The sequence below is a fragment of the Doryrhamphus excisus genome, chromosome 4, assembly GCF_030265055.1.
Source record: "Doryrhamphus excisus isolate RoL2022-K1 chromosome 4, RoL_Dexc_1.0, whole genome shotgun sequence".
Taxonomy (NCBI): domain Eukaryota; kingdom Metazoa; phylum Chordata; class Actinopteri; order Syngnathiformes; family Syngnathidae; genus Doryrhamphus; species Doryrhamphus excisus.
The window spans coordinates 24,808,284-24,823,578 of NC_080469.1; the positions used below are offsets into that span (position 1 = coordinate 24,808,284).

General features: G+C 34.1%; 1 protein-coding gene across 2 annotated transcripts in view; it reads left to right on the top strand.

The window, feature by feature from the left end:
* The window catches only part of fras1 (Fraser extracellular matrix complex subunit 1), a 212,828-nt gene that overhangs the window by 80,854 nt on the left and 116,679 nt on the right, over positions 1-15,295 (top strand). For both annotated transcript variants that reach the window (XM_058069763.1, XM_058069762.1), the window contains exons 9-13: positions 323-514; positions 1,283-1,372; positions 1,878-2,025; positions 8,040-8,183; positions 11,101-11,247. In XM_058069763.1, the coding sequence (XP_057925746.1) occupies positions 323-514; positions 1,283-1,372; positions 1,878-2,025; positions 8,040-8,183; positions 11,101-11,247 (721 nt within the window). The remainder of the gene's footprint in view (positions 1-322; positions 515-1,282; positions 1,373-1,877; positions 2,026-8,039; positions 8,184-11,100; positions 11,248-15,295) is intronic.

The following is a 15,295-nucleotide window of genomic DNA, read 5'->3' on the forward strand; positions in this document are numbered from 1 at the left end:
TAGTTAATATTTATATTTGTGTTTTATTTATTATATTACTATTACTATTATTATATATAATATATCTATTTAATTAATTTCATGTAATTTTATTTAATATGATTTAATATATTATTTAATATTTATATTATTATTGTTTATTTTAATTCTTATATGTATTATTTTATGCAGGTGAGCTGTTGTGAATTATAATATTGTTATATAATTATACTATTATTATATAAATATATAACATATATTTATATATAGTATATAAATATATGATTATCATATAATATATAATATTCATAAGGTGTCTTTATTTATGAATCTCTTATGGCAGGGCCAGACCAAAGTAAGACGTGCGGAGCAGTGTTGCGACGAGTGCGCGGACGCCCGAGGAAGCTGCCAGTACGAGGGCGTGATCCGTTACCACGGCGACATGTGGAGCGCCGCCGACTGCGAGTTCTGCGCCTGCAGCCGTGGTCAGGTCCTGTGCCGGCAGGCGGAGTGCGGACGCGTGGAATGCCCGCAGGTAAAGCGTTCGCCTCGTCACGTATTTTTGTTACTTTTCTGTCCGGGAACTCGTTAGGAAATCAGTGTTGCATTCAAAGGCATCAGGAAATATTTGCAGGAATGTGAGGTCGACTATATGGCCCCCTGGGTGGGATGCTCATTAATCTAATTAATCCAATTGATCTAATTAATGTAATTGATCTAATTGATCTTATTAATCTAATTGATCGAATTGATCTTATTGATCTTATTGATCTTATTGATCTTATTGATCTAATTGATCTTATTGATCTAATTGATCAAATTTATCAATTTAATCAATTTAATCTAATTGATCTATTTAATCTGTGTAATCTAATTGATCTATTTAATGTAATTAATCTATGTATCTAATTGATCTTATTAATATAATTGATCTTATTGATCTAATTTATCTATTTAATCTAATTGATCAATTTAATCCATTTAATCAATTTAATCAATTTGATCAATTTAATCAATTTAATCAATTTAATCAATTTAATCAATTTAATCAATTTAATCAATTTAATCAAATTGATCTATTTAATCTATGTAATTTATGTAATCTAATTGATCTATTTAATCTAATTAATCTATTTATCTAATTGAGCCAATTAATCTGATTAATCTAATTAATCTGCTAATGAGTAGTGTCGTTAACATTGACCCCGGCAAGGTGACCGTACGGATAGTCACCGCTACCGGAGCGGACTTTTTGGTGGGCTTGCTCGGAAAATCCCAACGGCAATTTTTTTTCTTTTTCCAGGGATCGGAGCTGGTTCAGCAACCAGGAACATGCTGCCCACAGTGTTCCTCACGGAAAACATCCTGCGTCCATGAAGGAAAAGCATACCAGGTACTTTGATTGGTAAACGACTTTTCCCAGTGTCCTAAACGTTATCCAGTATGTAGTTTCCGGGAATATCTACTCCAGATGATCCTTTGGAGCAAATTAAGAGTATCAAAATGGACCCCCAGTGAGGGTTTCCAGGGAAAGTCTGGCAGAGTCAGACCTCCAGATCTTCGACTCTATAAGAATTCCGAATGGGAATTCCGTGCACCCAATGATGGGAGCCGCGGACGCAAGTTGGTCTGTGCCAGACTCTAAACCTGATTGGAAATTTTTTACTTTATTTTATTTATCACATCATTATAACTTAAAAAAATAACATATTTTGTCTTTAATATGTCAACTTTATGCTACAAAAATATTATATATATTATTAGATTATATTATAAAATATTGTTACATTTTTAGTTAATTTTTTGAAAAAAAAAAAACTATTTCAGCAATTTTCTTGTAAATAATCTTCTCATAAAATTCCGACTTTATTCCCATCCCGTCTCTCTCGCCGCCTCAGGACGCGGCTCGCTGGACCGACGCCCCCTGCAGGGAGTGCGAGTGTCGCGACGCCCGCGTGACCTGTTACCTTCGTTCCTGCCCCACCTGCCCGCCGGGCACCTTGGTCGCCGCCCCGCAGGGACAATGCTGCCCTCGGTGTCAGCAAGGTGAGTCGCAAAGCATGCTGGGAGCCTCTCGTCTGCTTGAACCTTTTTTTTTGTTATGCAAACGAGCCACCGGGATGAATGATGATGAGGCTTTTCCGGAGATCGGAGCCGTTATAGATCCGGCGAATGTGCGCTCGGCACAATTCCCCGCCGCCGCACGTCCTCAGATTAGCTTTACATATTTGCTGCGTGTGCGTTTTTTTAATTATTTTTTATTTTTTTTTAGCTGAACTTGTACTGTAAAGTTGCTGATTCTCCTCATTGACAAGCGCCTCGGCAGGTCATTTCAACAAAAAACTGCAAATTTATGCACACGAATGCAGCACAAATAATCACTGGAGTTCTTTTTTTTTTTTTTCCCATGATTCAAAGCGAGGCTTTTATTTTGTTGAGCTGACTGCTACAATCTGCAGGAGACAAGCGCTTCGCTTTACTTCCGAGCCAGGAAAAGTTCCATTTTAAACCACAGTTTGTTTGCTTTTTCATACAACTGTCCAAAGTGCGGCCCCGGGGGCCATTTGTGGCACTTTGCTGAGTTTTTTGGGGCCCACGGCACATTCAAAAATGTCATTTAATTAAAAAAAACTTTAAAAAAGGAGAAAAAATGTAAACATCGGCAGTCATTTTACAAAAATAAAGTCAAAATATTATAAGAAAAAATTTAACAAGAAGTTGTAAAATTATGAAGAAAAAATAGTTATTTTAATAGCATAAAGATTTTTTAAAATTTGTATTATAATGAGAAACAAAAAAAAAGAATAAGGTCCAAATATCTTGTTGAAACAAAAACAACAACAGCAGAAATAGAAAAAAATTACCAGAAAAAAGTCAAAAAATTCCAAAAATAAACCCGTAATATTATGATATTACATATGATATTATGATATTTTTGTAGCATAGAGTTGAAACATTAAAGAAATATTTTTATACTATTATGAGAAGTAAACCAAACAAAAAATAACGCTGTCATTTGGGGAAAATTATTTGCCGGGAAATATTATGGGAATAAAGTCGAAATATTATAAGAAGAAAAAATTTAAATATTATGACCTTTTGGCAACCTAATTTATTTTCTGTTTTGTCTTGTTTCTCATAATATGACAAATTTAGAAAAATACGTTTTTTGTTTTTTAAATATTTTTAATTAATTTTTGATACATTTTTATTGTAATAATTATTTTCTCATAATATTTTGACTTTATTCTTATCATATGACAACTTTAGAAAATAGCTTTTTTGTTTAAAATATTTCAGTTTTAATTGTAATTCATTTTTAATTTATCTTTATTGTGATAATTGTTAATAATTTATTGTGATAATCGTAATATTTTTACTTTTTTCTCATAATATTATGACTTTGGGGCAGAAATTATTGTCGTTTTTTTGTTTTGATTTGTTTCTCATAAGGAAAATAAATATTATTTTTTTTAAATAGTTCAACTTTGTTATTTTTTTGATTCAAAATTAAATTAATTATAAAATAGTCATAATAATTAGCCCTGTAGATATTAAAAAAATAATAACTTAATGTAATTTAATTGTAAAAATGCTATTTTTCTCTTTAATATTTTTTTATTTTATATATTATTATTATTATTATGTTATTATATATTATTATTATATATAATATTAAATATATGATATTAAAAATTATTTAATTATTATAATAATTATTTTATTACATATATAATATTTTATAATTTTTATTTATTATTATTTTTTATATTTATTTTATTTTAACATTTTTTTTCAGTAATACTGTAACAGTATTTTCATAAAAATACTGCTGTTTTTGTCTGTGTAATAGTAATTGGATACTGTAGCAAATGGGTCCAATGACTTTGGACACCCCCGAACCAGATCATTGGATTGTGTATCTAATAACATGGCCGCTGTGCGGAGCGGCCTGGAGCGAGGCGTGATTGTTTTTCACCCGGCGCCCATCTATTACCGTCTGCTGGTGTCCACGGAGCTCTCCTCCTACCGACAATTTGGGCTTTTCATTTCAAATCTGACTCCTCCATCTTCCATCCGACGTGCGCTTTGATGCTGCGTGGAATCCTTGGAATATTTTTGTATTTTTCAGCGCGTATACTCCGCCTCCCTCTCCATTGAGCTTTATTGGAAAAGTGTAAATAACTGCGTGAGAGAAGAAGCCGGCGGGATAAATAAAAGCGAGCAGGGAGAGTAGATGCTGGAGATAGACGCGTGTACACAACCCCCCCCCCCCCCCCCCCCCAAAAAAAAAAAAAGTAATTGTCCTCGGGGGAGGTGGAGGGCTGCTCGGCACGTGGAACCTCAGCACCTCCAACCTCAGCACCCCCCCCCCCCCAAGTCGTACATCAAACATGGTTTCATACGCTTGGAAAGTCCATCCAAAATGTCCGTGTGGCATCACGCCATGGAGGTGGCTGCTCAGTACAATATGGCCAAGGACGTCAGGATCGTCATGGGGGGAAAGTAACGTGACGTATCGTACGTTGGAAAGGGCGGGAATTTTATTTCTTTAATAATCAGCAGTAGAGCATAGGTAAGTTTCAGGAAAATTTCAGTTCCCAACTAAAAAAAAATAAGTGAAAAAACTGCATTTTGTGAAAAGACACATTTCAAGTATAACATTCACTTTGACACAAATCATTTTGGATTTTGTGACGGCTCAAATATATATTATATACTACAACATGAACAATACTATATATTATATACCACAACATACACAAATATATATTATACACCACAACATAAACAGATATATATTATAGAGTACAACATACACAAATACATATAGTCTATACTACAACATAAACAAATATATATTATATACCACAACATACACAAATATATATTATATACTACAACATACACAAATATATAGTCAATACTACAACATAAAGAAATATATATTATATAGTACAACATAAAGAAATATATATTATATAGTACAACATAAACAAATATATAGTCTATACTACAACATAAACAGATATATATTATATAGTACAACATACACAAATATATAGTCCATACTACAACATAAAGAAATATATATAATATAGTACAACATAAAGAAATATATATTATATACCACAACATATACAAATATTTATTATATACTACAACATGAACAAGTATATATTATATGCCACAACATACACAAATATATATATATTATATAGTACAACATAAATATATATTATATACCGCAACATACACAAATATATATTATATAGTACAACATAAACAAATATATAGTATATACCACAACATACACAAATATATATTATATACTACAACATAAACAAATATATATTATATACTACAACATAAACAAATATATAATCTATACTACAACATAAACAAATATATATTATATACTACAACATACACAAATATATATTATGTAGTACAACATAAACAAATATATATTATATACTACAACATACACAAATATATATTATATAGTACAACATAAACAAATATATAGTCTGTACTCCAACATAAACGATACAAGAAGGTTGTTTTACATCTAAATACCAATTTATTTACAAATATAACACCATAAACTATACAATTATGTTTTTGGTATAATGTAATAATTTTATAATGTATATGTATTTTTTTTACAATATATACATATATTTTATATATATTGTAAAAATATTATTTTATTTCTAAAAAATATTTTTAATTTTAAAAATATTATTTTATTGTATAAATATTTTATATATTTTTTATATTTTATAGTAATAATAAATTAATATAATAACCTAATAATGGAAAGCATGTATTCCATTTGCATTTTTTCCCATGGGTGTGTGTATGTGTGTGAGTGGGGGGGGGGGGGGGGGGGGGGGTTATTGTAAATCCAGCATGAGAGGTTCCAAGCGTGCCATCAAGGCCGGCGGACAGTAATAATAATAATAATAATCATAATAATTCTACAGTGCGGCATGAGCCGCTAATACGGCATTCGCAGGTTCCCTCGGTAGGCCGCTCGCTATAAAGCAATCAACTTGTGGCTTCGGGGCCAAATTCCGTGAATTAAAAAAAAACGAGTAGCGATCCGTCACTTTTTTCACCGCGCAAGCTAACTAAACGCGTACATTTGCTGGTATAAATACGCCGCTCGCCAATTATTATTATTATTATTATTATTATTATTATTATTATTATTATTATTATTATTATTATTATTATTATTATTATTATTATTATTATTATTATTATTATTATTATTATTATTATTATTATTATTATTATTATTATTATTATTATTATTATTATTATTATGCAGCCTTTAGCTTGAATGGCTGAATAATGATTAGCTGTGCTTATTTGCTTTCATGAGTTCTTTCCTTTCAAAGGGACTTGCGGTTCTTTCCCGTTAAACGAGACCTAATTAGGGCAAATAAACAGCAGGCGCCGTCGTGGCCCGAACGCCGCCGTTTGTCGGCGGAGTTTCCGAATCCTCGTTGCTCCTTCGTCAACTCTTCCGGCTCCTGTGGCGCTCCTTCATGGCCAAACAAAGATGGATTCCGCTTTCACTGATATCGTTCCTCCGTAGCGGCAATATCCTGCTGGATTTGTAGGTTTAACACCAGCTGCTTATAATGATCTGCCTCCGAAACGCCCATTCTACCGTTCATGACATTTCTCCACAATTATGCATTATGCAAGTGTTTAGGTACTAAAGTTAGGTACAGTATTAAAGTGCTTGAGTACTAAAGTTTGGTACAGTATTAAAGTGCTTGAGTACTAAAGTGTTTCGGTACAGTAGTAAAGTACTTGAGTACTAAAGTGTTTAGGTATTAAAGTGCTGAAGTACTAAAGTGTTTAGGTACAGTATTAAAGTGCTGAAGTACTAAAGTGTTTAGGTACAGTATTAAAGTGCTTGAGTACTAAAGTTTGGTACAGTATTAAAGTGCTTGAGTACTACAGTGTCTAGGTACAGTATATACTAAGTGCTTGAGTACTAAAATGTTTGGGTATTAAAGTGCTGGAGTACTAAAGTGTTTAAGTACAGTATTAAAGTGCTTGTGTGCTAAAGTGTTTAGGTACAGTATTAAAGAGCTGGAGTACTAAAGTTAGGTACAGTATTAAAGTACTAAAGTGTTTCGGTATTTAAGTGCTTGAGTACTAAAGTGTTTAGGTATTAAAGTGCTTGAGTATTAAAGTGTTTAGGTATTAAAGTGCTGAAGTACTAAAGTGTTTAGGTACAGTATTTAAGTGCTTGAGTACTAAAGTGTTTAAGTATTTAAGTGCTTGAGTACTAAAGTGTTTAGGTATTTAAGTGCTTGAGTGCTAAAGTGTTTAGGTACAGTATTAAAGTGCTTGAGTACTAAAGTTAGCTACAGTATTAAAGTGCTTGAGTACTACAGTATTTAGGTACAGTATTAAAGTGCTTGACTACTAAAGTGTTTAGGTACAGTATTAAAGTGCTGGAGTACTAAAGTTAGGTAGAGTATTAAAGTGCTTGATTACTACAGTGTTTAGGTACAGTATTATAGTGCTTGGGTACTAAAGTGTTTGGGTACAGTATTAAAGTGCTCGAGTACTAAAGTGTTTAGGTACAGTATTAAAGTGCTGGAGTACTAAGTGTTTAGGTACAGTATTAAAGTGCTTGAGTACTGATGTGTTTGGGTACAATATTAAAGTGCTGGAGTACTAAAGTGTTTAAGTACAGTATTAAAGTGCTTGAGTACTTAGGTATTAAAGTGCTCGAGTGCCAAAGTGCTAGGTTATTTTTTATTATTCAATGAGGATTTAAGAACAAAGGAGAAATGTGTATTATTTATATTTTATTTCAAGGAAGGTAGCTGCTACGGTGAAAAGCTTTTGGTGGCCATTGACCTCTGAGGTCAAAGTTCACCAGTGTCAAGGTCAAAACTCAACAAGTAACGAGCCACCTTGAGTCATACGTCAAATTAAAGGTCTCCACGAGAGCTTTGAAGATCTGCTGTTGTTTTGTCAAACGTGACGTCTTCCAGGTCAAGAACTTGACATTTCTTTTCCAGTTCCGTGTCACGCAGACTGCCAGTCCTGTACCGGGACTCCTGACCACTGCGAGAGCTGCAAGGACCCCAAAGCCGTCCTCCACTTGGGGCGCTGCCTGCCCTCGTGTCCCGATGGCTTCTTCCCTGACGAAGGCGCCTGTGCAGGTACACTATGTGCCGATTTAGAGCTTGGAACCAGCAAGGTATGCTGGGTAACACTTTAATATAGTGTTGTTTTTTTACGTCATGCGTCTGTGAGGTCATTTTTTTGTTTTTTTTTTTGCATAAGCGGCGTCACATATCATATCAGCACATGATGAATATGAATAAATGCTTATTAAAATCGGCACTTAATATGGCCGCCATCACGCTCGGTTGAAGCCGTGCCCTTCAATTATGCATCGAACGCCGCAGAGAGCGTAATTGCAGTTAACCTCCGATGAGCAGCAATTTTAAACACATTAAACTTTTGACTCCACAATTCGACTCGGCCGAGGGGGGCGGAGCTGGGGGGGGCAGCAGAGACGCTACATCACCGGATATATATATATATATTTCAGCCCGCTGTTAACCGTTCACCTTGACCCCCAACAGCGCCGCCACCGCCACGCCACGCCACGCCGCAGAGGCTTCCCGCTTTTACGGCGAGCGCCGGCTCGACCGCCCTCCCACCTCATTGACCCCCGTTCTCCTCGCCGGCTTGACTTTTTATTGCGCGCCACAACTCATTAGGCCGTAAACAGCGGCGCCGTAAAACTATCAGACAGGAAAACGTTTGCAAATGTGAGAACATAGCGGCTAACATCCACCGCTTAAAGTGCCGGGCCGGGGCTTGCCGAGCGTGAATGGTCATGTGATGCAAAACAGATAAATATTAACCGAGCAAAAACCACATTTTTATTTTTATTTTTATTTTTATTTTTATTTTTATTTTTATTTTTATTTTTATTTTTATTTTTATTTTTATTTTTATTTTTATTTTATTTTTATTTTTATTTTTATTTTTATTTTTATTTTTATTTTTATTTTTATTTTTATTTTTATTTTTATTTTTATTTTTATTTTTATTTTTATTTGTTTTTATTTATCATTTTAAATTATTTTTTATTATTATTAATACCATTATTATTATTATTATTATTACACCAAAGAACTACGTCACAGGCGTAGTGACACCTCGCCACACCAAACCAGCTAGCTACTAGCCGGCTAGCGACATTATGGAAAAAATTATAATAACAAGTAGCAAATTTAAAAGAAAATGAAAATGAAACCGTTGGAAAAAAAAATTGAAAAATATGACAGCAGAAATGCTAAAAATAGCTATTATTTGAAGAGAATTAAGTCAAAAAAATAACAGAAAAAAGTCACAATTGTACAAGAATAAACCCAAAATATTATGAGGGAAAAAAATAGTCATTTTAGTACCATAAAGCTGAAATATTAAATAATTAACATATTATTTTAGAGCCATAATCGAATGAGAAAATTGTAATTTTATGAGAAAAAAATTGTCATTGTAGTACCATAAAGCTGAAAATATTTAACAATTATATATTAAATATTTATATTAATATTTAATAATTAACTAATTATTTTAAAGCCCAGAAAATATTTTATGAGGAAAAATATTGTCATTTTAGTACTATAATGCTGAAATACTATAGAATTTTAATATTATTTTAGAACTATAATCTAATGAGAAAATTTTAATTTTATGAGGAAAAATAACATCATTTTAGTACGATAAATATAGTACGATATATATAATATTCGAGTTTTTTGCGGCAAATGTTTGTAAAATTAAGTTTTACACTTACTTAATAATATAATATTATGGGAATAATGTCACGATTATTAGAGGAAAATTAACAAGAAGATGAATTAATTGGAAATGAAAATCAACAATAATAAAAGATGACATAGAAACAAAATATGTTATTTATATTTAGATTAAAAATATGTTTTAAATCATAATATTATCAGGAACAAAAAAAAAACAAAATTTTAGGCAATTTTAGGCAAAATTAGCTTGGCCAAAAAATCTTAATATTATGGGAATAAAATACAAAAATTCCCAACATTTTTTTTACAAAGATTATTTAAAAAGAAAGTTGAAATATTTGAAAAAAAAGCAAAAAAAAAATAAATTTTTCTGTTGGGGTGCCCAAATTTAGGCACCCTCCTACTTTTATTAAAATAATTATTACATACTTTCTATAAATCTTTCTAATCTATGACTGTATTGGTTTGCTATATGATATATTTACCTAGAATGGTTGATCCCGACAACCAGGAATTTAGAAAGGAACATTCGGAACATTGCCAGGGGTGCCCAAAATTATTTTTTATTATTCGGATAAAAAACACAATTTTTTTTTTTTTTTTTAATTAGCTTTGTGGAAGTAAAGTCAGTGAAAAAGTTAGGACACCCCTGGATCAGAGTACTACTATATAAATACCGATGCCGTAATGTCATTTTTCAGTTTAAGTTTCCCTTTTCATAGTATAGTACTTACAGTATGTAGTATTTGTAATAATTTTGTATACTAATAATCATGTCTGTGAATATATCAGTAAAGTTATTTTTCTGTTGATGTTGAAAGTCCATCACTTTATTCGTCACGCAGCAAGTACTTCACCTTCAGACCACCGTGATGTATTTATTTATTTATTTATTGTACTTTTTTTTTTTTTTTAAGGGTAAATGTCAACTCTGAAATACTGTAACTGCAGCTCAGGTACTGGGTAAAAAAAAATGGATCAATAAAAAAAAAAAACTCCAGAAACTTTGTTGACTAGTAAATTTCATATATTGCTTTGGGCTGTGACGGGTGGGGGAGGGGGTGGACGGGGGGGACGGGGGCGGCGGAAAAACCTATGAAAAAGTCGATTTAAATGTGCCATAAAACTGGAAAACTTTATGAAAGAGGCCGTCATCTTACACATGGATGCTTCTTATATGGCATACAAGTGTAAAAAGAAGTTAACCACACCATCATTGAGTGGATTTTTTTTGGATTCCACTCGAGGTTTCTACTTTTTTTTCATCTCTGTCTCTTTCTCTCTCTCCTCCCTCCAGCCTGCCCATCATCCTGCACCATCTGCTCCAGCAGGTGGTCTTGCCAGTCCTGCAGCCTCCAGCGGCCCCTGCTGAGCGCCGACAGCAGCCAGTGCCTGACTTCCTGTCCCGCTGGAACCTATCAGGACCACAACCGACACTGCCGCCGTGAGTGGCTTTTACTTTTATTGTTTCATGAGGTACCAGACTTGGTAGGGTGGAGGGGAATTGAACTCGACATGAGTTCTCCTACTTGTTTGATTCAGTCCAGTTGTGGCTCCACTTGATAGGACAGGTCAAGGCCTACCTAGTCATGATAAAAAAAACTAGCTAGGACAGCTCAAGTTCTACCTTGTCACGATAAAATACTTGGTAGGACAGCTCAAGGCCTACCTAGTCATGATAAAAAAAACTAGCTAGGACAGCTCAAGTTCTACCTCGTCACGATAAAATACTTGGTAGGACAGCACAAGGCCTACTTAGTCGTGATCAAAAACTAGGACAGCTTAAGTCCCTCCCCCGTCTTTGAATCAAATGATCAAAGACTAGATAGGACAGCCCACATTCAATCTAGTCAAAGATCCAATTGATACTACAGCTTAAGTCCCTCCCCATCATTATAAAACACTTGATAGGACAGCACAAGACCTACTTAGTCATGATCAAAAACTAGCTAGTACAGCTTAAGTCCCTCCCCGTCATTATAAAATACTTGGTAGGACAGCTCAAATGATCAAAGACTAGATAGGACAGCCCACATCCGATACAGTAGTCAAAGATCCAATTGATACTACAGCTTAAGTCCCTCCCCATCGTTATAAAATACTTGGTAGGACAGCTCAAAAGATCAAAGACTAGATAGGACAGCCCACATTCAATTTTGTCAAAGATCCAATTCATACTACAGTTTAAGTCCCTCCCCATCATTATAAAATACTTGGTAGGACAGCTCAAAAGATCAAAGACTAGATAGGACAGCCCACATTCAATCTAGTCAAAGATCAAATTCATACTACAGCTTAAGTTCGTCCCCGTCATTATAAAATACTTGGTAGGACAGCTCATGGCCTACCGAGTCAAGATGAAAGACTAGATAGGACAGCTTAAGTCTCTCCACCGTCATTATAAAATACTTGGTGGGACAGCTCAAGGCCTACCTTGTCATGATCAGAGACTAGATAGGACAGCCCACATCCGATCCAGTAATCAAAGATCCAATTGATACTACAGCTTAAATCCCTCCCGTCATTGTAAAACACTTGGTAGGACAGCTCAAGGCCTACTCAGTCAAGATGAAAGACTAGATAGGACAGCCAACATCCAATCTAGTCAAAGATCCAATTGATACTACAGCTTAAGTCCCTCCCCATCGTTATAAAATACTTGGTAGGACAGCTCAAGGCCTACCTTGTCATGATCAGAGACTAGATAGGACAGCCCACATCCGATCCAGTAGTCAAAGATCCAATTGATACTACAGCTCAAGTCCCTCCCGTCATTGTAAAACACTTGGTAGGACACCTCAAGGCCTACCTTGTCATGTTCAAAGACTAGATAGGACAGCCCACATTCGATCTAGTCAAAATTCCAATTGATACTACAGCTTAAGTCCCTCCCGTCACTATAAAATACTTGGTAGGACAGCTCAAGGCCTACCTTGTCATGATCAAAGACTAGATAGGACAGCCCACATTCGATCTAGTCAAAGATCCAACTGATACTACAGCTTAAGCTCGTCCCCGTCATTGTAAAACACTTGGTAGGACAGCTCAAGGCCGACCTAGTCAAGATGAAAGACTAGATAGGACAGCCCACATCTGATCTAGTCAAAGATCCAATTGATACTAGAGTTTGAGTCCCTCGCAGTCATTATAAAATACCTGGTAGGACAGCTCAAGGCCTACCTAGTCAAGATGAAAGACTAGATAGGACAGCCCACATCTGATCTAGTCAAAGATCCAATTGATACTAGAGTTTGAGTCCCTCGCAGTCATTATAAAATACCTGGTAGGACAGCTCAAGGCCTACCTAGTCAAGATCAAAGACTAGATAGGACAGCCTACGTCCGATCTAGTCAAAGATCCAATTGCTACTACAGCTTAAGTCCCTCCCCGTCATTGTAAAACACTTGGTAGGACAGCTCAAGGCCTACCTTGTCATGATCAGAGACTAGATAGGACAGCCCACATCCGATCCAGTAGTCAAAGATCCAATTGATACTACAGCTTAAGTCCCTCCCGTCATTATAAAATACTTGGTAGGACAGCTCAAGGCCTACTCAGTCAAGATCAAAGACTAGATAGGACAGCCTACGTCCGATCTAGCCAAAATTCCAATTGATACTACAGCTTAAGTCCCTCCCGTCATTGTAATTTGAAATTTTGTTCAAGTATTTATGCTTAGGTTGAGTTTACTTCACAAGTGGCCAAAATTACAGTATTGACGCGCTAACTTCCCAATCCTCTGGAACCTCACTCCATCTGCTTGCTTTATGCTGTCATATTTTTCAGCACTTTTAGGGATTATTTTGGTCCAGTATTTGCTTATGTTTTCTGTTTACCCGACGAGGCGCCAAAATTACTGACGCGCTAACATCTCAAACTTTTGGAACCTCGCTCCATTCACTGGAAATTAGCTCTATTTTGCTTTTCATCACATGGACGCTACTTCTTGGCCTCCAAGTTTGCTTCAAAACGGGAGATTATAATTATTGAAAACCAATTTGCATTTTGAAATGAGTTTCATCCTTGAACTTTTCTTTGTTGATTATTATTATTATTATTATTTTTCACGGTTGGACTTCCTGCAGGTGATAAACACGGAGGACGGAGGAACAGGAAAAGACTTTATTCTATAAGATTTGTAATTGTTTACCTCGTGGAGGTCTGACCCAGACCAATCACTTTTTGCAAGACCTCCAAGCGTTGAGTACTTTACTGCTCGGAATCTCATTTCTCTTGTTTTTATTGTGTGTTTTTGCGAGCGCAAACCACGGAAAAAAGGAAAACCGGAAACTGGGAAGCTGATCAATGCTTTATAAACCTTCGCCAGACCGGAGACTAGTTTCCTCTTTCCCGCGTAACAATTAATCAAGCAATCTACCTTCCAGGTCTCTTACTGCCCTCCAGCCAGGACCAATAAATAACAGCGTGCATGCTATGCTAATATGCTAATATGCTAATGTGTTCTGGCGGCGTTCCCGCACGGAAGACCAGCTGTGACTGTTGGCCGGGAAAGAAAAGAGGGGCGGCCATTACGACCCCGATTGTTCGTGCAGCTCAATTTCACACCGTAATGAATGTCGTTGTCCCCCCCCCCCCCATATAATAGTCATAATAACAAGTAGCAAATTTACAAGAAGAAAAATTAAACCGTTGAAAAATAAAATTGAAAAATATGACAGCAGAAATGATAAAAATATCTATAATTTTATAATTTGAAGAGAATTAACTCAAAAGAATAACAGAAATAATAATAATTGTACATGAATAAACCCGTAATATTATGAATAAAAAATATTATTATTTTAGTACCATGAAGCTGAAATATTAAAGAATTAACATATTATTTTAAAGCCATAATCTAATGAAAAAAATTAAAATTTTATGAGGAAAAATATTGTCATTTTAGTATCATAAAGCTGAAATATTAAAGAATTAACATATTATTTTAAAGCCATAATCTAATGAAAAAAAATTAATTTTATGAGGAAAAAACCCAATTTTAGTACGATAAATATAGTACAATATATATATATATATTAAAATAATAAACCCGTAATATTAGGAAGAAAAAATATTGTCATTTTAGTATCATAAAGCTGAAATATTAAAGCATTAACAAATTATTTTAAAGCCATAATCTAATGAAAAAAATAAAATTTTAGGAGGAAAAATAATCATTTTAGTATGATAAATATAGTACAATATATATAATATTATAATAATAAACCCGTAATATTATGAAAAAAAATATTGTGATTTTAGTACCATAAAGCTGAAATATTAAAGAATTAACATATTATTTTAAAGCCATAATCTAATGAAAAAAAATAAAATTTTATGAGGAAAAATATTGTCATTTTAGTACCATAATAACAATAATATTATGGGAATAATGTCACGATTATTAAAAGAAAATGAACAAGAAGATGAATTAATTGGAAATTAAAAACAACAAAAATAAAAGGTGACATAGAAGCAAAATATGTTATTTA